Raw genomic sequence first — 24,228 nt, forward strand, 5'->3', positions numbered from 1 at the left:
GGACAGAACCCACCGATAAAAAACTTAGATTTATTTATCTGTATTGTTCCAAAGGACAGAAATAGGTTAGAAGTAGGAGGAGGAACAGTTCGTTTTCTATGGAAAAAATATTTCCAAGAATTAAAGTTCTCTATAGATAAATTGGGTTATCTTGCAAGAAAGTGAATGCCCTTCAAGCTGGTATTCAAGTGAAGCTTGGACAACTAGGGAGGTTGGAGAAGGATTTATGTTTTAAGAGTGAGGTCAGACTAGATCCTCTCTAAGGCTCTTTCTAGCTTTGAGCATCTATCTCTGTTACTATAAATATCCATCCCAGTTAAGAACTCTCTCCTCTCTTTCACATTCTTTTCTATTTTACTTTCCTTTTTTTTTTTTAAACTCCCTGAGAATCTAACAAAGTTTAAATTAAACTTGCTTATCTATGTGAGGGAACTAGGGTCAGGAGAACAGGGATTAAGATAAGAAACTGGCAAATAGTCAATGTTTACAGCTTGGAAAGAATCTCTGCACTCACTCTGTACATCAGTGTACAAACATGACCTGTTTCCCATGCTTTGCCCTCTCCACCTTTTTCATCCTGGAGCAAATGGCTCCAAGAGCAATTTTTCTTTACTCCAGAATCTTTGTTTTCCTCTCAGTCAATGCTCAAAATTGGGGAGTGGGGTGTCCTTTTTATAAAGAGAAACATTTTAATTTTATTGAAACAGCCTTGGATTCTCCAAAAAAACGCTCCTTAATCTTAAGACTACCACCTATCTACTCTGTCCTCTAAAATCAAAGGTTGCAGCATTAGGCTTGCTTAGTGTTAGCCATGGTGTGAAGAGAGAACTGCTAGGAGAATTCCAAAATGTAGGATGGACTCTCTTTTACAAATTTTCTCTAGGTCATCATGGCTCAACTCCAACTGCAGCTGCAAGCTTGATATATTCCATAAGACGATGAGACCCTGGGGCCCCTGGGTGGCTCAGTGGGTTAAAGCCTCTGCCTTCGGCTCAGGTCATGATCCCAGGGTCCTGGGATCGAGCCCCACATCGGGCTCTCTGCTTAGTGGGGAGCCTGCTTCCCCCTCTCTCTCTGCCTGTTTCTCTGCCTGCTTGTGATCTCTGTCAAATAAATAAATAAATAAAATCTTAAAAAAAAAAAAAAAAAGACGACAATGAGACCCAGTGGCCCTTGGCCCCAAACCCATCCATCTTCTAAAAGTGAAGTTCTGGCAGCCCAGGAGTGAGGATCCAGAAAGGGCTGGCCCGAGAAATCTACCCTGCATGGCTCCAGGGAAGCCATTCTGGCCAAAGGCAATGCTCGTTGTGGACAGCTGTACTTCTTAAGAATTATGAGCCCAGTTTGGGCTAGTATCTTTGGGTATTGAAACCCCTCAAACTTCTTCTAACTTCTTTTTTTTTTTTTCTTAAGATTTTATTCTTTTATTTGACAGACAGAGATCATAAGTAGGCAGAGAGGCAGGCAGAGAGACAGAGGTGGAAGCAGACTTCCTGCTGAGCAGAGAGCCCGATGTGGGGCTCAATCCCAGGACCCCGAGACCATGACCCGAGCTGAAGGCAGAGGCCCAACCCTCTGAGCCACCCAGGTGCCCCCTCTTCTAACTTCTTAATCAATTTATTCTAGAACTCCCAGCCAGGAGATGATCTTCTGGGGGCAGAAGTAGAATCTCTAGGCAATGAAGATAAGATCTGCCCATCTCCACTACCCCCAGACTGAAGGTAGGAAGAGGAGGGGAGGGCAGGTCATCAAGTAGTGTCTAAACTCTTCCAGCACTGGCATCCTTTTAGCCAACCTCGCTCACCCTTCCAAAAATGTGTCTTGGAAAGAATCAAACCAAATGAGAGGGATGCAGTTTTGATAAATGAAAACACACCAAATATCTCTTCTTTTGGAGTAAAGTGGAGCGCTGAGAGGTGGGGCAGCACCAGGGAAGCAGTAATCCTTGTGTCTTTGCTAAGGAGGGCTCTGAACCCATGGGCGTGGCAGCTAGAACAGGTCACCTAAGCACCAAGCTTACCGCAGTGCTGCGTAGATACTTGGTACAAGGAAAAAGTGAGTGAACACAACACTTGAAAGGCAGCCCTGAGTCGGCAAGTTAAGAGTCTGAGGTTCTATTCTCAGGCACGTCACAAAGGAACAGGGTTCAGGACAGATTACTTTTCTTCCTTGGGCTTTCAGGTCTTTCTAGTAAAACCAAGAGCCTGGGCAGGATGAATCTGGGGTCCCTCTAAACTCACCATGTTGGAATTCTCTCATGGGCATTAAGAGTATTTTTCCCATGACAGTATGGAATCAAAAATGACATAATTTCAGTTTAATGAGCCTGTGGGTCTCCCTTAATTTTCCAAAAGAATTCAGAGACCTGAAAAAACGATCCGCATCGGCTGCCTGCGCTCTGCCCCAAAGGGTGTGTAGAGCTGAATGGAACCACTTCTGTGTCTGTGGGCCAAAAGTCACCCAAAATCACCTCTGGCTGGCTGGCTATTTTTCAGTCAGAGGCAGGATTTTGTTGGCCCTCCTGTGAACAGGGCCGCAGTGACAGCACGCAGCAGAAGGGAGGAAGATGCTGAGAGTGAAGGAATTCTAGGGGCATTTCATTTCCAATGCTCTCAAAGTATCCTTTATCATTATTTTTTTCCCCCTCAGTTTGCTGTTTTGCAAAGGCTGTGACTTTCCTCTGGTTTCAACCAGGTTAGGGGGGCTTTAAATGACTCTCTGTTGATCTAATGACAGGTTTCCAGTTTCCAGAAAGAAAGCACTATTTGGCCTCAGTGGAGTCCGCCGCGATTCATCGTGGTACCAAAGAAAGACTACTTGCCCACACACTGGTTCCACTGGTAGTGCTGGAGATAGCCCTGGGGGCAGCTGCACCGGTAGCCCCCGATGATGTTCTGGCAGCCGTGCTGACAGCGATGGTTGCCTTCACACTCGTCCACATCTGCAAAGGAAGGGAGAGCTGCCTTGAAGCCACATCAGCGTTGGTCTCTCAGTTGTTCTCTGAAGCCGCACTGACATGCATGCTAAAGGGAGAGGCAGCTGACCCCTGAGAAACTACTCTACCACCAGAACGTCAAGAATATGTGCGCCAGAGCTTTTAATGAGTCCAAGGAGAAGAACATCCAGATATTCCCACTAATGTCTACAAATTAAAATGACCAAGAAATGAAGGTAAGGCCCAAGAGCACTCTATGGGATGGCTGTGGAAGTTATTTGTATTTGCTTGTTTGTGCCAGGATCAGAAACTAAAAGATGTCAAGACAGAAAGGAAATCCTAAAAAAAAAAAAAAAATTTAAATTTTAATTGCATATTATCAGATGAGTTATTCTTCATGTATATAATCCACATGTGGGGAGTCCTTTTAAGACTTTGGATCCAATGACTAGAATATGAATGAATCAAGTGCAGGAACTGAGCTATTTTTCTTGACTAGTTTGTGCCCTCTTAGGTGATGCTATTCACTGAGCAGAAAAAGCCCTAAGATACTAGGGGAAGGCACATGTTATGGACATGATCAAGCATGAGGTGCAAGATGGGTCTTTAAGATAGGACACCTGTGCCAACCCAGCAAAATAGTTCCTAGTTCCCGTCTTCAGATGGGTGTTCTCCCTGTGCTCAGTTCCGAGATCTCCTAGAGGAGGAGGGTGAAGACTTTCCCCCAGGACCTGGCAGCAGTATCAAGCTGAGAACCCTACCCACCTTCACAGCTGGCGCCACTCTGATCCAGTGAGAACCCGCGCTGGCATTCACAGGTGAAGCTCCCAGGAGTATTCTGGCAAATACCCTTAGAGCCACACAAGTTGATGTCAGAAGTGCATTCGTTGTTATCTAGAACAAGCGGGTAGGGAAAAGAATTAAAATCCACTCTTTGTGTTGTTTAAAAGAGAGAGGGATGATTCACTCAGAAAAGGCCAATAACTTTTCACATACAGGTGTGTGCAGACACACCTGCACACACGTACCTGTACTCACATAGTCTTTTTTCACTTTTTTGTCATCGTCTTCCAACAGCAGAGGAACTAGAAAACAGTTCCTTAAAGGAACAGCTACGTTTCCTCTAGGGTGTTTTCCTCTCCCACTTACCGATGCAGGCAGTATGGTGCTGGGTAAATCCAGGAGGACATTTACACGTGAAGCTGCCGATGGTGTTCACACACAGGAACTGACAGTTGTGCTGTTTGGTGGCACACTCGTCAAGATCTATAAAGAAATGGAAGATGAGCATCAGGGTCGAACTGACAGTACAGCACTCCTCAGAAGGAGTTCTGAGTTCTGACCTATCCGTCTCAACCCTGGCCAGAAAAGACAGGTGGCACCTGGCTAGGAAGAACCTAGGAGATAAGTGTTTGGAAGATGAAATGTGCTCTCCTTGTAGACCAAAAACTGTAGCTCTTTGGGGATCCAAGGAAATCCCAATTCCTTTTTGCTAGAGCAATGCAAAAATTTTTCAACAAAGGCATTTCAAATTGTGACATTTTAAATAAACTATAAAATAAAGTAAAAGATTAGGGATTCTCAAAATTTTCCAAAGCGTTGAAAAGATCTATTCAAGTTGAAATGCAAAAAGAAATGTTGAGGCTGGAAATTAATTTATTTGCTTAGTTCTTCCCCCCGCCCCTCTTTTCCGTTCACTGTTTTGAATCTGCTCAACTGAGATGTTCAACCAAACCAAACCAAACCAAACGGATTTCTTTTCTTAGAGAGTCTCCTTTGGCTAAAACAAAATTGAGCAATCAAAGGGGAAACAAAGGGGGAAAAAAAACCCCTCACTCTGATAATAATTGCACATTTAAAAATGGCCTACAGGATTTACCCAACATTGTTCTCCACATCTCAGTAGAATCCTCTACTTTGACCAGGCTTCTTTTCTCACTGCAGGAACTTGCAGGCTCATTCTCAACTCCATTGCTATTTAAAGACCTCAAGAGATACAAAATATGTTCCAGCTTTCAGCTGAATTTTAACAATAACAACAACAAATCACTGACCCAAGGGGCCCGGCCAGAGTACTGTTCTGCCGTTGCTGGAGCTTACCTGCACACAGGTGAGGGAGACAGCTCAGCGATTTCTTACACTGTTTTCTAACTACCCCACCTTAAGAACAGCAACACTTGCTGTTCTCACCTCCAAGAACATCTTGTCTCCCCTTCTCTCCTCTATTCTGGATCTTACCCGGCTCTCATGGAGGAGGTGTTGGTCCCACATCTCCCCTAGGCCATCCTTTGAGCCTCTTTCTGTCAGATTCAATCGTATATGTATCTGCACCACTGGGTTTGAGCTTTAGTCCTCCATGCCAAGTATGGGGACGAATCTAGACCTCATGAGAACAACAGGAGAAAGGGACTTGTGATGGGATCTGTAAGATTCCCATTGCTGTTTGCCCACTCCTAAAGCCATAAAGAGAGCATCACTGGTGTGTTTGATACATTGTGAAAGGACTGTTACCACTATACATTTAATTTCCATTTTTCATCTCTTAATTGCTAGACCTTTTTGAGGATTTTCTGCCCCCACTGGAAAAACGTGATAATATATACACTGAGAGAGATTTTCTCTTTAATTTGGTTCTCTATTTACATGAGTAAATTTATGGTTCTGCGTTATAGCCTCACACTGCCTGGAGCTCACTGTGATCCGCCGATGAAGAATAAGTTCTATGTTGGAGAAGCACAAAGCCGTAAACAACCCTTTTATCAAGATAGAACTTTTAAGTAGGTCTCTCAACCTCCTCTCCCCAAATTCTAGGATTATATAGATTTACTATCATATAGGAAAACCTCAGGCACTGTTCATTCTGTCTTCCTGTGTTACAAGTCTCTTAACTCTCTCCTTTCAGCAGATGTACAAGAACTCGGCTGAGGGTCCTACTTCCCTCTGCTCTCCACTGCCCCCCCCCACGGTTCAACTCCCCTTACTTTCCTTTTACTCCATCATGGCTTCATGGTAGAAACACGCTAACTCTTAGCCTGCCATCTGGTCTACCCTTCCTTCTCCAAATCCCTCCTTTTAAAAATCACACTTCAGTTTGATTTACTTGTGCTATTCAGTTGATATGTGAAGTTCTTACTATTGAGGAAGATGTTTCTAGGAGTAAATTTACACCAACAGAATTTTGCAAAGGATAACTTCTGGTTGAAGAGGGATTTCTGCATGGAGTTCTTCTGTTTCTTAATTCTTTGTGATATTTTTGGCTCAGATAAGGTTATGCAGGGCAGGAATGGCCCTCCTTAGCAGGCCAGAAACCCAGACAAAATGTTTACTTAATTTGGCACAGTGTTTTCTAGGCACCAGTTAAGCTGAGGCAGGATAATGCCGGAGACCTGGGCTCTATGGGTGTTGAATAGATTACTTCCTTTCTGCTTATTCTATTTATGGAGTCCATCAATTAGGGATCTGTCCCACCTGACACATCTTTCCCCATGGCTGCCCAAGGGGCAGGCACTGAGGATGCCTCCTGTTGCCACTGCACACCCCCTTAGCCCCACAGTCTCCCTGGCCTCAGCGTCCATCCATCCACCATAGGAGGCAGGTGGCAGGGAGATCCCTGGGAGGGACTAACGCCAGGGAACCACCTGTTCCCCGTTGACAGCTTGCCTATGGATTCCTCAAATGCACAGGGAATGCAACTAGTTGCCCAGAAGGCAGGTGTGTGGGTGCAGGCAAATTCTACTTTACCTTTGCAGCTCCTTCCATCCTCCTGTAGAATGTAGCCTTTCGGGCAGGAACACTGGAAACTCCCTTCTGTGTTTTTGCAGATAAAATTGCAGGGTTTGGGGGCCTGGTTGCACTCATTCAGATCTATGATCAAAAAGATACCTTGTGACTATCCATCTAAAATGATGCTCAGTACCCACAGGGTCTAGCAAAGAACTTTAGCTTTGAGGAAAGAAAAGACACACTCTGTGAAGTCTTTGATCATTGTCTTGGATTTTCCTATAAAATTACAGAGGCTATTTAGATGTTCAGTTTGAGGACATTTTTGGTACCATAAGGTACAGTTTTCACTCAGAATAAACCTGAACACCAAAAACAGAGCACTTACCTACACAGGAAGTTCCAGTTATATCTGGAGTGTAGCCATTTTTACACAGGCAATGATAGGATCCTCTGTCATTGACACACTCCCCATTTCGACAAACATCATGAATAACCTTGCATTCATCGATATCTGTTAATTTAACAGAGGTTAAAATAAGAAAGACAGTACAAAATGGGCAACATTAATATGTAGGGGTGACCTCACTGTAAATACTAATAAACTCTCTCATGCACCTAAGACATTAAACCAAAGGGGTGAGAACATAAATTTCATAGGTAATGATAATTATACTGAAAGCCAAATGAATAACTACACTAATAACTAATGAAGTATAATAACTAATCAGGCCAGGGGAACACTTTAAAAGTAGTTATCTAAATGTATAGTTTTCCCCTCTGGGTCCAATGACACTGGTATTTCCCAGACATATTCAACTCCTTGCTCTACCTCATGCCATTAAGCTTGCCTCCTGCTGACATCTCAAAAATGGCTCATAGCTGTAGACTCTTGACAAGAAAATCACATTTTTTTTTCTAATAGTGCATGTCCAAAATAAGGAGGAAGGTTTCCTCCCATTCCTTTTGCTGTATTTAAAGTTAATACTGAAAAATATCGAATTGCATAATATTGGGGAAATGGGACCAAACTTCCTTTGGACAGGGAAGCTCTAGGGCTCTGGGGTGGATCCCTGGGGTTTGGTTTTTACAGCCTGATAAGGTAGCTCCAGCCCAGGGAGAAAGATCTGGTTGCTATGCACTATTGAGTACTAAAGCCAGTGTCTTTCCACATCGTGACCCATCTATCTCCTTACGGCTTGGTGCAGTGAAATACCAAATAAGTTCTTAGCCTTTGATTGCCAAACAATCATTTTATACCAACAGATGTTACTTATCCTAATTCTTTCCAGTTTCCTCTGAAACGAAATTTTCCCTCCCCTGCCTGGTCTCGAGAAGTATTTTCCACCATCTCATTCTCACATCCTTGAAAGAAACCTCAGTTGCTTTCAGTCATCTGGTCCCATCCAGTTCTGTGTCTTCCCACATCCACTTCTGTTATTCTACCTTTAGCCACATCTAACATCCACACAACTCCTGCTTACTCTCCTTCCACCCCTCTCACTTCCAGTTCCTTCCTAAGGAGCTCAAGAAGATGCTCTCCATTCTCGTTTGTGAGGGTAGAGACAAGTGCCCCTGCTGTTGGGGAGCAGAGCCCCAGCAGTCTTTTCCAGAGCTGCCTCAACGCACCGCAACAGCCTCCCTGCGTCACCTACGTGAAAACAGCTGGAGCTTTTCTAGAAGCAACTGTGTTTTAATCACCAGAATATCAGCATCATCTATACTTCCTTTGTGCGCGTCTTTCAGCCCATTTTACAAGTTAAAATGCGTATTGGTAGACTAGTCTAGGAATTCAGTGATCATCTAGCCCATGGTTCATCTAAAAAGTTTACATTCTGGGTGACCAATAACTGACTTACAACAAACTTCTGTTTAAAAAGTTGGGGACTCCTTGTGATGCAAAGGAAGGAACCCAAGTATACAACAGCTTTAGCAACCTGGCCTCGAACGTCTAAAATACCATAATATAATAAAGGGTTTGTGACCCAGCCCAAGCCCACACTGAAGATTCCATATTCTCAACTGTTTGTCATGAAACAAACAAGCAGATTCCCTTTTGGATTGTAAGTGAATTACCTGCTCCACTGGTCATAAGTCAGAACGAAAGAAAGTACCTGCTCCATTGGTCATAAATCCTCGGCCATGGGGGCAGAGTTTTTTGAAGGCCACAGTGCCCTGGAAAGGGCAGATCTCACAGTGGGGGCCCCAGCCTCTCCCTCCATCGCAGCAGCATTCAGACTTGGTGACAGGGTTCCTGTTGCTCGAGCCGATCTGACACATGTTTTGGAGCACCTCCGTGAAGCAGTACCCTTCCCGGTTGTCTGGATGGGACATTATATGGCAAAGAGGATTTTAGGACTTTTATCAGCATGACAAAGTATTATGAATTTGGTCAAATGTAAAACCCAAAAAGGAAGTAACACTTTACCCTGGGTGAGAAGAAGCGAGAAGGGAAAGCTGGAAGCAGCAGTAAGAGAGAAAGGATGACGTCTGAGGGAAACAAGACAAGAAATTCAGTAAGTGGCCCCCGCAAGGTTACAACTCTCTCTGCTCCCAGAAATACGGAGAAGTAGTCATGCTCTCAAGAGGGAGGAGCAGAAAAACACATGGAAATAGATCCTCAGCACCGAGGGCTCAAAAAGGTAGTGGAGAAAGAAATTCCAAACAAGTGATTCACGGATACATTTAGCAAAGGAAGAATTCAGCTGTGGGGTGGTGCTGAGCCCCAAGGACAATCACATTAAGTCACTTCCAAAATAGGAACCTGCCTCAAGTTTTAACAATTTCCATTATTTCAGATCAAACATCCAGGTGACAGGCCTCCCAGCGTGGTGGTCGGGGCTGCGAGAGCCTCCCTGTTGTCCGGACTCACCAAGGCACTCGTCCTGAGTAGGGCTGGCGGTGAAGCCGTCGTTGCACTCGCATGTGTAGCTGCCGCGGGTGTTGAGGCAGCGCCCGTTCTCACAGATGCCCGGCTTGGTCTGACACTCATTCTCATCTGCGGGGTTCGTGGAAAAAGCAAACACAAGAGCAGTCATCCCACCCCTTTGCCCACAAATGGAGTCTGACTTTTAGTTTGTGAATAGATGGCTGTCTCACGTGGTTCCCAATTCAAAAGGTATAAAAGACTATTCAGCAAAAGCACCCCTTCCTGTCCCACACCTCAGCCACCAAACTCCTTTCCTGGGTGGCAACCCTGTGTTACTGCCTGTTTCTCACGTATCCTAGAAATGGAGTTTGCACATACAAGCCAAGACATTGCATGTGTGTATGTGCGTACACCTCTGTCCTTTAAAAAACATACTTGATGGCATTTTGATATACTTAGATGGAGATGATGTCATTTTAGGTACACATACATTTTTCACTTAATAAAATTAAAATTTTCTCTATCTGTCCATCAGAAGGATTCCCAAAGGGTTATTTCAAGTGAAGGGAAAAGACAGCACATGTTAAAGGAATATTATAATACCTCATCAGAATAATGTCTGAACTGAGTTTGAACTGAGAATTGGCCTATATGTAATCTTCCAATTCAATATAGATTACGTTTATTGTAATACTTCAACAATATTCTTGAGAAATAATCGTAATCTAGTCTCTCAGGTTAAAAACAAAAGCACTAAAACAAACGAGATTCTTAGAATTATTTGATGATTTTTTAACAGACTGTGCCACCCAGCTGTCCCAATCTGATGATTTTTTAGGAAGATCATAAATAAAGTGTCATGCAGAACCCAGAAGCAGGGGTCTCATGACGAGAGAGCTGGAAGGTGACAGCTACGGGACTGTGGAAACAGGCTAAAATCCTGACGTTCACGCCATCCCCAGACTCATTAAATCAGAGCGTTTGGGGTGGGACCTCTGTTCTCCAAGTGATTCCAGCAACAAGGGCTGAGAAGGTTGAGAACCACTGAACCTGGAACAGCTGGTGTGCGCTCCTATGTCCAAATACTTTTTCTGTGCTTTTAAAGTCTCCTCTTCAATAACTGCTTAATTCTGAATTTTATAGGGTAAGGGGAAAATGAGATTCTTAAGCTTCTTTTCTTTTTTTTTTATAATTTTTTTTTTAAAGATTTTATTTATTTAACAGACAGAGATCACAAGTAGCTGGAGAGGCAGACAGAGAGAGAGAGGAGGAAGCAGGCTCCCTACTGAGCAGAGAGCCCGATGTGGGGTTCGATCCCAGGACGCTGGGATCATGACCTGAGCCGAAGGCAGAGGCTTTAACCCACTGAGCCACCCAGGCGCCCCAAGATTCTTAAGCTTCTTAACTGACAACATAAGATTTCTTTTTCTGGCATCACTGATGATTAAAAGTAGAAAGGAAGCTTGTGGGAACTTTCTAATACTTTTCTCCTGTATTGATTGTTCAGACCAGATGTCAGGAAACTTCTACTCCAAACAGTAGTAATATTGTAGTATTATTATACTATATATACTAACTGTTTTAGGTTTTGCAGGCCATACGGTCTCTGTTGCCTTCCCTCTATTCTGCTGTGCCGTTGTGGCATGAAAGAACCATGGACAATGTCTAAATGAATGGTTACAGCTATGCTGCAATGTGACTTAATTTACAGAAATAGGCGGCAGGCTGGCAGGCTGCATTGGCCCCCTGGGCTGTGGTTTGCCCATCCCTGGTCTGAAGCTGTGGTTCTCAGTGGAGGACCCACATTACCTAGGAAGCTTTAAGAAATACCAGTGCCTGGGCCCCCACTCTAGACCAGAATGGATTCTCTGGAGGAAGATCCCACTGGTTTAATGCTGTTCCCTGGTTCAGAGGGACCGGACATCTGTCATTCAATGTCAGGGTGCTAACAGCAAAGCTGGGATGATAGAAAGACATTCCAATGTGGTGTGAAGAGAACTTACCCCAAAACAACAAAAAGTATAGGAGCCAAGGAAAGAAGTAGAGGAAACACCTGGTGCCAAGTCCTGGCAGCAACATGGGCTGGGAAGGTAGACAAAGACCCACTCAGAGGGGCAGAAGGATGGTGCTTCTGGAACTGAGAGTTAAGCAAGAGGTGAGGGGCTCTCCAAGGAAAACCGTGACATGAGGGAAAAGAGGGAAGATGGCTCTGGCCCAGAAGAGCACATTGCCCAATGGGACTCAGACTCCTTGTCACCTGACTCCCTTGAAGCTGCCTGGGCCGGGACTTGCTTACCTACGCAGCCCTCGCCATCGGGCCTCCGCTGGTAGCCGGGCCCGCAGATGCAGATGTACATGCCGATGAGGTTCTTGCACTCCATCTGCTTCTCAGCACAGTCGTGTTTGCCCTCTTCGCACTCATCCTCATCTGGAAAGAACGTGCATCCACGAATTATAAAAGGAGCTGCACTAATTTCCTGCCTCTTAAGCAGAGATGGTGTCAAGCAATCAATTTTCTTGTACACTTATTTCAGTGTTAACCTGTTTCCTTTTGTAGGGTGGGCGCTGGCCTCAGATTGGGAAGGAGTTTTGTCCCACCTTTGAACTTGATGATGAAATTATTCCGTAACTAACTGTAACCCATTCAAAGGTGGGAAGTGTGAGTGTTAATTCTTTTTAATGAATTCACCTAAAAAGGTCTTCTATAAAACTTTCATAATATAATTATAATAACAGCATTATATTATAATATAGTATAATAAGCCAAAGCTCCCATTATGTAACAATTATAACATAATATGATATTTTATGTAATATTAGTATATGGTTAGATTATTATTATTATGGTTCTTCCTTCCTTTCCTTTTTTCTGGTGTGGAGAGGGCTTCCTCATCCCTTATTGTCCTATTGCATTTCCCTATCTCTATCTTTCTCCTTTATGTGGTCTGAGCTGAGAAATTTGGGTTTATCCTGGATGATGGAGAGCTCGTAGTTAGGAAATCTGTTCACCTTCAAGAAAAATCCTACTTAAGTCATGTGAAGAGAGTAAATAGCTGCTCATTTAGGACTGGAGGAGCAAATCAGTGCTCTTCAGGGAGCCCCATGATTTACCTAACTTTGTAGAGCAGAGCCTAGTACAGAGGCACAGTAATTGCAGGTGCTCTGTAAGCATTTTTAAAGCAAATTATTTAACAAATTCCATATGCTACCTCCATTCTTAGGATATAACATGCCTTAGTGATGGGGATTTTTTAAAAAATATTATTTAATTTAATATTATCCTACTATAGGCAATGATGACCCCCATATTATCTAAGGACTATAGCAGAGTTCCTTGATTCCCAGCCTTTCTCTACTGATAGAAGCTTTGGAGACCCATTTCCCATCATAGATAGAGTGACAGCCCCCCAGTTAGATGACCTTTAACACAGATGTCTCACCTTTGCACATCCTTTTGTCTTCTCTCAGAACATATCCCGCTGGACATTTGCATTCATATGACCCATAAGTGTTTACACACCGGAAAGCACAGAGTAGAGGGTTCTGGGCACACTCGTTTATATCTGTAGCAGAAGGGAGCATGAAAATAATGGATCATGGGCATCAACCAAAAAAGAGTCTATTTTTATTCAAAGTTGAAATGCTTCGTTGTCATCAACATGGATGCACCAAGAAATCTCTGGTTTTCAATGAATCATAAAATGAGTTGGTTATTTTATAATTGGTATAGGCAAGGTGATCATGGGTTCTGGTTCTCCTAGCCTAGGCCCAGTTCTGGCTTATTATTCTGGTATAATTATTAATGTTATTGAGACAGATGGGAAAATTGTAGACCACCCTGCATTTAGGGAGCTTTTTTGAAATTCTGGCTTTCAAGTCTCAAGTTGACCACTTGCCATTCCCTAGAGTCATATAGGGTGGGAATCAATTTTACCCCATTCAGTCAAAACAGCTGCCAAGTCAGTGGAAGTCAGAACAGAGGCAAACCCATCCACTATTGTTAACCACCTCCTCTTCCCCATAGGAAAGAGGCTCCTGTGAAGTAACAGTGATTCTTGTGCCCACGCAAATGGTGAACTGATACCAAGTTATGCCTTAAATAGGAATGACTTTACCATTCATAGATAAAAGTGATTTCTATGGATTCCATAGTTTGGAACCAGCAGAGTATGTTTTGGAAAAGCAGGGTTAAAACAGACCATCTTGATTCTCATGTTTCTTTCTAAGTCCAGTTATGCTGACTGAGAATGGGACTCCAGATCATATTTAGTCATAGCCTTTAAAGATTAAGCAACAACTAGGACAGTGGTAGAACATATCTCTAATGAAAAGCTTACTTTCACACCATTTTTATCTTCTACCTTCACCTCACCTTCACTCTCTTCTACTCACTACTCTGACACCTCACTACTACTTGAAAGTGTATCAGAATTACCTGGAGGGCTGCTAGGCTCCACTCTTTGAGTTTCTGATTCAGGAGGTCTGAAATGAGGCCTGAAAATCTGTATTTCTAACCAGTTCCCAGGTGATGCTGATGTGACGGATCCAGGGACCGCCCTTTGAGACCCACTGGTCCAGACCTCCTCCTCCTCCCTCCTCACCATACAACTATCCTACTCGGCATTCTGCAGATGCTTACAGAGTATAGACAACATCTTTTGCTGTGATTGCCCCCAGATGGCTGTAGGATGTTGCTGGTTATGTCAGTGTACAGAGGTTTCTATGAGTAGAAAAGGAAAAAGAAAAAGGGAGCATGGGAGAGGAAGAAAGAAAAATCAGGGGAAAAGGGAAAGTAAGAAAGAAGGTATCAAACAAAACAGAAGTTGTATCTACATACATGTAGTGGGGAGACATCAGCAAGAACTCTGCATACTATACAGGGTGATTTGTGCCATGAACCGGGAGAATGATGGTATGGCCCATTCGGCCTAGATGTTCTTTAGCCTGTACGCCCTGAGTGGTATTTAATACCAAGAACTGTAATCACTGTGAAGTGTGTAAACCTGGCGATTCACAGACCTGTATCCCTGGGGCTAATAATACATTATATGTTAATAAAAAAACAAACAAACAAAAAAACTGTAATCAGTCTACTGCTGTCTCCATGATCAGAACATGTAACCAACTATTCTGCGAAGAGACTTACCTTCACAAGTCATCATTGGGCCAGGCTCAAATCCCTCCTCACAGGTACATTCAAAACCTCCAATCACATTCTTGCAGGTTCCATTTCCACAAGGATTGCCCACAGAACATTCGTCAGTATCTGCAAGTGACCAAGAGTGTTTTCAAAACATGACAAATGAAGACAAACATGGGCTTGGACACAAATCATACCTCTCACTCTATCAGGGCACTTTGCTCTGTGGCATCTTGCTTTATCCTCATTCTGCCTTTATAAGAAAGGAGTGCCCATGTCTTATCTTCACAGATTTATAGCTGTCAGATGTGACCTACTAAGTGGCAGTGGCACTAACAGTGACAGCATCTGGGCTTCCAGCCCTCCTACTGCTCTTCCCCTGAGCTTCTCCAGCCTTCCATATTAGGTATGAAGAGCTAAATCGACTGGGAATAGATGCTCCAAGGGTTAAAACCAAGCTGCTCTCCCCAGTCAAAAGTTTTCACTTATATAAAGCTAGAAATATATCTCCAGTCTGGCCTTACATTACATCACTCTCCAAGAAGCCTTAAACAAGATGGATTTTTGCCAGATATAAAATAGAAGACAAAGCTTACACAAAATGAGGGACCAGAGGTTAGGCAAAATTAATATGCTGGATAAAATCAAGATTCAAGATTTCTTGTTGATTCTGTCGAAACCAGATGGTTTACATTAGGCAGAAGAAAAGCTAGAAAGAAATATGTTTAGGGTATGATCTCTGTAAACAACTGGGGGGAGAGAACAAGTCTTACCAAGGAGGTCTAAAAAATATCTATGCCTCCCAACCCATCCCTCTAGAATCTGACACATCTCTTGGGGGAGAGGACCTTCCTTTTGGAAAGGGAAATTTTTGAGGAATAACATTGTCATTTTAGTTCTCTAGGACATGGAATAGTGATGGGCCATCATCAGGGTTATATGTTCTGTTGGGCTCTGAGTCAAATGGTGAAGGCAAGAGGCTGTGGTAGAGAGTCTGGGCGAGCAGGATCATTTAGCATGCACACAGGAGCACTAATTGAAGATCTTGAGAATTCAGTGACAACCTTGCTTTTGTTCTGCTGTGAAATAGTATTTCACTGTCCAGAATATGACATCTCTTTTGAGTTCATAAAAGTTACAACATCATTGATTTTTAGAGCTACCGAGCAATTAGGAATAAATTAGTCCATTTGCATAATATGACATTCTGAGGCCTAGAAAGACTAAAGAACTTGGTTACACTTCATGGTTATAGCTGTGGGTGAAATTTTAGAGGAACAGACATAATACTTGGATTCAATTTTGCATTGGTAGGCATCAAGAGGTCAAAGGTCAGGCATAGCCATTCTTAGAAATTTTAAGAGAGCAAAAACAAGAGGAGTTTACACTGGGTACATAGCTTTTCACATTACTAAATTTAATAAAATCTGAATGTTGTATTTTACATATTGAGAGAATAAGATTATGATTATTAATTTTTATAAAAGTTTAAAAAAATACATGATAATGTCCTCCTTTCCACCACATCTTCAGATGTGTCCAGTGTTTTAGACTGTGATGTCCATGCAAGGAAGAAAGATATTGGCTTGGGTCACTGCTGTAGCCACAAAGCTTGGGACATGGGGTGTGCAACTAGTACTGCAGATGAATGCTGCCTGAATGAATGCACAAAACATGCTTGTCCCAATCCCACTACTCACACTTCCCAGTGTGAATGCTCCATGGCCCAATTTCTAACTTGTAAAATCCCTATGGAAGAAACCGACCTATTACTCACCTACACATTCATTCCCTTCCAGAATGTAGCCAAAGGGACACTCGCAGCGGTAGGAGCCATCCGTATTGATGCACTGTCCATGTTTACAGACGTCAGGTTCTTTACACTCGTCCATATCTTATGTAAAAGAGAAATAAAACACTGACTAACAAGGTACTTTTTTTGTTTTTAGTAATCTTTTTTGCGATTTTATTTATTTGAGAGAGAGCATGAGCAGTGGGGAGGAGCAGAGGGAGAAGGAGAAGCAGACTCCACGCTGAGCAGGGAGCCCCATGTGGGGCTCAATCCAAGACCCCGGGATCATGACCTGAGCTGAAGGCAGACGCTTAACCAACTGAGGCACCCAGGCACCACGAGGTACTTTAAAATCAAAAACAAAAAAACAAAGGTAAACTATGATCATTTCAGCATCTGATCAATGAAATATCTAATATTACAATACAATATTGCCATACAGTATGATAATACAATTTGTACCTAAATGAAAAGTAGAGTTTTATTTTACAAGATAAATGTGGAGAAATAAGAACAGTTTGGGGAGAGGGGCCATGGGTGGCTCAGGTGGTTGAGCATCTGACTCTCGATTTTGGCTCAGGCCATGATCTCAGGGTTGTGAGACTGAGCCCCATGCTGGACTCTGTGCTCGGCAGGGAGTCTGCTTGAGATTCTCCTCCCTCTGCCCCTTCCTCACTGCTCTCATGCACTCGCTCTCAAATAAACAAACAAACAAACAAATAAATATATCTTTAAAAAAAAAATAAAAGTAAGAACAGCTGGAGAAAGGGCAGGAAAGAAGCTGGTTAAGAATATTAAGAAATGCTGAGAAGCCAGTGCAGGCCACTTACCAACTGCTGAATCATCAGGCCCCACAATGATGCCACTTCCATAGGGACAGATCTGGCGGAAGGCCTCTGCAGTAGAGACAAACACTTGTTAATAGATAGACCAATGGCGAATAGCTACAGGCTGCTTCCCACGCAATGTGTGGTGGCTAGACTGCCACAGCCGCGCATGTTGGGAAACAACAGACGAGAAAAGCCCCGATACCAGGGAAAGTGAACAAGGCTCCCAGAACTGGTGTGCCTACTACTTGGGCAGCCCTGATTCATAGCACATTTCAGAAGAAAATAACTGCCCAGCTCCTAAGTTAAAATAATCTTAATGAATATTTAAGGTAGACTTACAATTAAATTATCTTTTATTTCCTGAAGGCCTACATACAATCTTTCCTATTTCATGGCCAGTCTCACGCTATGAAGGGCCCAAAGAGAAGTGCAGATGGTGGACCTACCATCAGGTTCAGTGGGGCACAGCTCACAGGGATCACCCCAACCTTCTCCCTTCAAGGCACAGCAGCATTCCTGTTTGGAGTGATTTCTGGATTTGGGCGATGAACATTTTCCTCCTTCAAACTTGGCATAGCAGTAGCTCATTCGCAGATCTGCAGCATAAATCCAGGAGACTCTTCAGACCTTTCCTACTACATCGTTACTGTACATCCTGTTAAACGTATGCCCTTTTCTTTAGAGTGGGAAGACTCCGTAACATTAAGTGATTGCAACAGAAATTGGGCTCAGATATTTAAAGTCATAGGTGACTTTTGTCGTAAGATCTGATGAATACATCTATGTGGCTTCACTTTATTTCTCATTTCAGCCAATTTTCCAAAATAACCTGATGTGAATGACAAAATCCAACAGTATCACATCATCAGTGACTTCAGGGTGGGGACATTCAGAAGTGCAGTCATTCGCAAGACCCCTGCATTGACAGCTGTGTTTGTGTGTTTTGGATAGCATTTAGCAAGCATACTAGGTTAAGGGAGACCTCACAGTTCTGGTACTTATCGTGCTATCACATTGTGTTGTTTTATCTGCTGTCCCCTAAGCCCAGAAACCAAAATAAAACCCCTGATCCCAGGCATAGAGTAAATAAAGATGTGGCAATTTTGTGGAGTGGCAAAAATACAATAATGGTCATTCGCCGAAGCAGCTGCTGATGTAGTTTCTGTCTATAAAATGCCTGTGGTGCCTTCTGCAGATTTTAGACACGTGTGCGTGCCCACACATGCAAGATACAGAACGTGGTTTAGCTCCACAGAGAGAGAGAGGGTAAAGAGGAGGGCAGAGAGGTGGGTGGATAGGAGGCAGGATAACCTTTCTCTGAAAGAATGTATTGTTTTTATATCAATTATTTTTTGGTGACAACATGGAAGATGGGATCTAGTTGCTACAAAATTCTCCAACACTGCTTGACATAATTTTGGAAATGGACTCTACCATTACTTATAGAGCAAACGGGGTGGCTCATCCAAAAGCCTGGAGTGTTTTCCCTCAAATTTGACATCCAAAGCCCTGCGGGCTCCTCTCTAGTTACACAGAGGCTACAATCTGCAGGCTTTAAGGAAATGCTTTCATACCCATTTTGTACAATTCCCCTTTCTTTCTTTAGGACCAGGTAGGCTCTCTCCTGTCACTGTTTCTCAACCCTAGGTGGCACATTATGACCTATTATTATAGCCACCGATGCATTTCTGCTAAGACAACTTCACAGCTTTTATTTCTTGACAAAGGAGATAATGTAAGAATAACTGAGTTGCCAAAGATCACGGAAGAAAAACTTCCATGAATTAAAGTAAAAATAATAACCAGTCAATCCATCACTCGTATTTACCAGGCCCTAGTAAGTCAAATTCAGTTGGCCTTCTTCCCCAAATGAATTTGTTCGCCTTTTTCAACTAATTCTTCCAGATACATTTTCTTGCTAGTTTTTACTCTCCTTCCACACCTGTGATAGCTGGGACCTAACAGGCACCTTTCAGTGAACTACTCTTCTGAAAGTCAAGTGCAAAAAAAGCCAGTGTGCATCCTGTGGCATGTCTGCCTTCCAAATATTTGCTTTGTTGAGAAGTTTCAAGATTTAATAGATTATAGTTTCTCGAAGGACACACTTTGATTTGTTTTATTCTTCAAGTTCATTGTCACGTACAATGTTCTGTATTTATTATTTACATCTGTAACTGTCTTAAGGTATAATTTAGGGACTATTCACAAAAATGTCTCAACAAATATATTAAAATTCAGTGGTCTCTGTTGTCTTCTAGCTCATAATGTTTCTTCCAAATCTAGATAGATTCTCTTTTCCTTTTATCATCAACCCTGTTCCATAAACCAGCCCTGTCTCTCCAGGACTACTCTACCATCCCGCCTCCTGAAAGAAAAAAAATTCTCTTTACTGAATTTTTTAAGTGGGAGTGGCCCATTTACATCTGTGGCCTTTAGGTACCCAAATCTGTTCACCTGAGTCTTATCACAATTGTTCCCTCAAAAACGTTATCTGTGGTTCTGTGGGATTTTCTGATTTCATGGGCAAAAGAAGCATGACTCCTAATTTGTCTTTATAAGTAAAACCCAGCTCTTAATTCCATGGCTTCAGGGAAGTTTGTGCCCTGTGGGGGGTTTACATTTGCCTGTGGTGATTCTCTAAATTTGGTTTATTAATCAAAGGTGTCTTGCAATGGGACGGAGAGCTTTGCTTGCCCACACACTCGAGTTAGGACTCACTAGGATGCCTGTTTACGAGTCCATGTGCAAAGAGCCCTTAATGACCTCTGAAATTTCATCAGAACTACAAAAGTCACTTTCCCTGCTTGCATTCCTCAATCCTGGCTCTGCCTCTTGGAGCTGAGCATGTGGCAAGGCAGCTCACAGCTGGGCTGATTCTTCCTGCAGCGTTAGCTTGCTCTGTGACAGGCCAGTGCAAATTGAATTAATAGCCTATGAGTTTCCTCTGGCCTGCCACATCGGCAGGCAGATTCACACCTGGTTTCTCACTGCTTTCTTTCCAAACCTGGGCCAAGCCAAAGGCACACAGAGACAAAGGAGTCGATCTTAGAATTTATCTGGCTTGGTCTGTACTCTAACAGAGGATCTGTTTGCGTCCACTGTCACCCCACCCACAAGCCTGAAATCTGCCTGGGCTTCTGACAGCTTCTGATCTATGAGATCAGACCAGTCAGAGAATTCCCAACTCCCCCTTCACAGTTCTAAATATTGGGTAGCAAAAAGACCAGTTGGAGGCAAAAGTTAATCAACAGAATAACAGGGATCTATGAACAATGCAGAAGAAACTAATAAAGCTTTGTTACCTATTCAATAGGATTGGTTGGGCAGGTATTATTTGGTTGTTTAAAATGAGGAAATGGAACCTCCAAAAGATCCAGTGACTTGCCCTAGGCTACGGATGGTGGAGCTGAGACCCCCAAACCCAACTTTCGGAATCTGAAATTATATCCATTGCCTCTTATTTAGTAATACAGAACCAAACTGAACCAAAACAAAACAAAATAACCAAGAAAAAAACCCTGAACAATAAAACGACAACAACAGAACACAGAGGTAGAGGGGGGAAATTCGTATGGGGTTTGTTTGTATGGGGTTTTTTGTTCTAAATTCGTTAAACTAGTATGTATAAATGGATAGACACACACCATTGCATTGTTCACTAAAATTCAGATAGTTTCTGGGATATGATATACTGTGTTAGGCACAAGTTCAGGTTTCTTTTTCTTCTTCTTTTTCTTTTCTAAGTTCACAAGTATTAGACCTGAAAACAAGACTATATCCCAGCAAGAGTCCAGGTCAGTTCAAATTTATTTTCCTGTTTTCTTAGAAAATTTGTGATGTCAGGGGTGGGCACTCTATCCTGGAAGCGAATGGATTAATCTGTATTTTTCTGACCGAGAGTCTAGATTTTGGCCCACATTTATACTAAGTTACCTCTTGAGAGGCAGAGGCCATGGAACTGAACTTTCCCCAGGCTTTCCAGGATTCAGCGGCTCATGGCAGGTCCCCCACTGACAGACCTATCAGCATCTGTGTTCTTAGGGGGAGAGAGAGGTTTAAGTGCCCAGGGAAGTTGTTATACAAGCAACCAGAACTTGATGGATGAGTTTTCAACCTTAAAAGTAAAAATGAACTTTCTGACATATGGTAATCATTAGACCTCTGGGTGAATGAAAACTCTCCATCTTCTCTTTCACAAAGAAGCAAAGCTTTGCCATGTTTAAGAAAATGAAACCACAACAAATAAACAGAGTAATGAAAGTCTACAGTCTTCAAAGGCAGTTACCTTGGCACCTTCTTCCAGTGGAGGACAAGGAGAACCCATCTGGACATAGACATTTGAAGCTGCCTTCAGTGTTACTGCATGTGCCCAGGGCACAGATTTCTGGCTCTTCAACACATTCATCAATATCTAAAAGAATCACATGTGTCAAAGTCAAAACACAATGGAGACACCATCAGATACCTAATGCAAAGTGTGGAAGTACAAAGTGCAAGTCAGTTTCAAAACTCTTCCAATAATGAAGATTTTTCCTGTATCATTATGCTATGAGTGGACTTTTAGGCTGTGACATCTTTTAAAAAATTAACCTTGAAAATTCTTGTTATAAAAATGCACCTGCAGATGTCTTCTAAAGGATACAATGAGAACGGTTTCTTACCCAGACTCAGTTGCCTGGCTAATTAGAAAAGGTAGAGTGATTTTCTACTACCCTAAGCTAGGAGAAAAACAAGAAACTGCAGCCTCTGACCTCCCCACTGCATAGGAAGCAGAAGCTTGAAATTTTAATTATGTTGACGATAAGTTAGTAAGAGATCTAGACCTTTGAAACAAAAATTTATTCCCCTCCATCCATCCACAGTGCTTTCCCCAAAACCCTGTGCTACATCCCTAAAACTCTGAGTTTTACAAGAATAATAATGTTCATGAAAATAATCTTGTGCAGTGTAAACTAAAGATATCACAGAATATAGGGTTCCTAACTCTCATTTGCATGTTAATTTTTCTCAAGACACAAAAATGTCTTTCTTGTAGAGACCAGTTTTTCCTTTCATCATATACCTAATAGGCATTTGATACACTCATATTGTGAAGTATCCTTTAGCATATGAATATACCTTAATCTAATAAGGGCTGATTTAAAGTGGTCTACAGTGAAGTCTGAATGACTTGGGCAATCATATGCCTTGGTCTTCCTAGGAGAGTCCTAGTTTATGCTTGTTGTCCTGGCCTCATTATTAATAGTGCCCTCCTTCAAACTGTCTTGGTTTGGTCAATAAATTACATGATCATCCTATGTACAGGAAAAGTATGGCCACTCTTTACAACAGACTTATCTATCTTTTCCCCTGATTTTCAGCAGGAATTTGTAATAAAAAAGAGATAAGTCTTGCTTCTGAGCCATGCTATTTTTATGGAAATACTTTTTTTATTTTTCTGCAACAAAACTTGTATCTCTTATATCATGGGGCACTTTATTTTTGCATTTGTGCGAAGAGTTCTACCTACATCGAAGTATATTCATGTTATATGAGTTCCCTTCCACAAGGTCCAACTAAGAGGAAGTTAGGAAACTAATTCCATTATCTTGACTTAATATTGTAAATACCACACAATAGGTATTCTCGGGATGTGCAACTCAAAGCGATTATCTTCCTGTTTAGGGCAAAACCAGCCTGTTCATCACTCCTATGATTGCACCATGTTGCTTGTGCTGTATTAATGCATCTGAGCTGCTGCCAATGACTGAATGACTCCAGTCCTACGTGCCCTCCATTTCCATGTCCAACCTTTTCTTAAGAGCGAAGCCAATTTTTGTAAAAATGCTCAAGTATTTCTTTTTGTTGTTGTTTTTATTATTGCTGTTGTGAGGATTCTTTCTCTTATGGTAGAAATTAACCTACAGGTGACAGCTTCGTAAGGATGGAGACAAGGATGGCGGAATGGGCACATTATTTAGTATTCGAGAAGTCATTTTTCTGTCTTATACATTTCCATTCTGTTCCTCTTAGGGAAATTTTGCATTACTCATGGAGTAAATAGAATTGATCTTTAGTAAAAGTGAAATAACACTTATAATAATTTGTATTTAGGCCTAATTTTGATCAACTGTTTCCATTTAGAACATTATCAGTTGCTATGATTTAAATTGGATATATAATAAAATTTCTCCATAGTATTTAAAAGTGGAGAAAATCCTTACTCATTATGGATTACATCAGACCTATTTAAACGTGGGCATATGGACTAGGTGACTTCTTAAAAATCCTTTCAGCCTATTTATTTATGAAGTCCTGGCAATTAATGCCCTTCATTTAATTCAATGACATATATATTGAGGAATGCAGGACTATAAAATTTGCTGAGAATTTATTTATAGTAACATACTTTCACTGCTCTATAGGTAAAAACAACATAGACAAATTATATAGCCACAGTCATCCAACCTTTAATATGGTCACTTAAAGATTTTAGCTGAAATCAGGAAGCTATTTTTGGTTGCGACCTGTTGGCACTTAAAAACATGTAATCCAGGATTTCTTACAAGTTGCATAAAAGCACATTGGAAAAGAGTCAGGGTCATTAGGCCACCCATATGCACAGAGCAAAACAGGGTCATCAGATATGAGCATGAGAATTGGATGTTCTTGTCTCATCATCTGAGTGTAAGAACATAAGTCAGATCCTCTGCTCTTGGATTTGTTTCTTATAAAGGACTCCAAAATGAAGACGCCAGCACATCGTCACAAAAACTGACTTTGAGAATGCCAGTGGAGTAACAAACACTGCTCCTTCTAAACACTGCTAGTTCTTACTCCTACCTTCACACTTGTCATTCTGTAGACTGTACCCAGGTGGACAAATGCATCTGTAGGACCCATCCAAGTTTTGACAGGTGCCTGGTGCACATTTTCCAGGTTCTAAAAGACACTCGTTGATAT

The 24,228-nt window shown here is 42.2% G+C and overlaps 1 protein-coding gene across 3 annotated transcripts in view; it reads right to left on the minus strand.

Moving 5' to 3' along the window:
• FBN1 (fibrillin 1) overlaps window positions 1-24,228 on the minus strand; it is a 231,737-nt gene that overhangs the window by 8,207 nt on the left and 199,302 nt on the right. For all 3 annotated transcript variants that reach the window (XM_032343647.1, XM_032343645.1, XM_032343646.1), the window contains 15 exons: window positions 24,109-24,228; window positions 21,572-21,697; window positions 17,733-17,882; window positions 17,287-17,352; window positions 16,442-16,558; window positions 14,671-14,790; window positions 12,965-13,087; window positions 11,821-11,952; window positions 9,528-9,653; window positions 8,770-8,976; window positions 7,044-7,169; window positions 6,677-6,799; window positions 4,085-4,201; window positions 3,701-3,829; window positions 2,822-2,941 (listed from right to left, as the gene is read on the minus strand). In XM_032343647.1, coding sequence (XP_032199538.1) covers window positions 2,822-2,941; window positions 3,701-3,829; window positions 4,085-4,201; window positions 6,677-6,799; window positions 7,044-7,169; window positions 8,770-8,976; window positions 9,528-9,653; window positions 11,821-11,952; window positions 12,965-13,087; window positions 14,671-14,790; window positions 16,442-16,558; window positions 17,287-17,352; window positions 17,733-17,882; window positions 21,572-21,697; window positions 24,109-24,228 — 1,902 coding nt within the window. The remainder of the gene's footprint in view (window positions 1-2,821; window positions 2,942-3,700; window positions 3,830-4,084; window positions 4,202-6,676; window positions 6,800-7,043; window positions 7,170-8,769; window positions 8,977-9,527; window positions 9,654-11,820; window positions 11,953-12,964; window positions 13,088-14,670; window positions 14,791-16,441; window positions 16,559-17,286; window positions 17,353-17,732; window positions 17,883-21,571; window positions 21,698-24,108) is intronic.

This window comes from Mustela erminea, chromosome 5, assembly GCF_009829155.1.
Source record: "Mustela erminea isolate mMusErm1 chromosome 5, mMusErm1.Pri, whole genome shotgun sequence".
Classification (NCBI taxonomy): domain Eukaryota; kingdom Metazoa; phylum Chordata; class Mammalia; order Carnivora; family Mustelidae; genus Mustela; species Mustela erminea.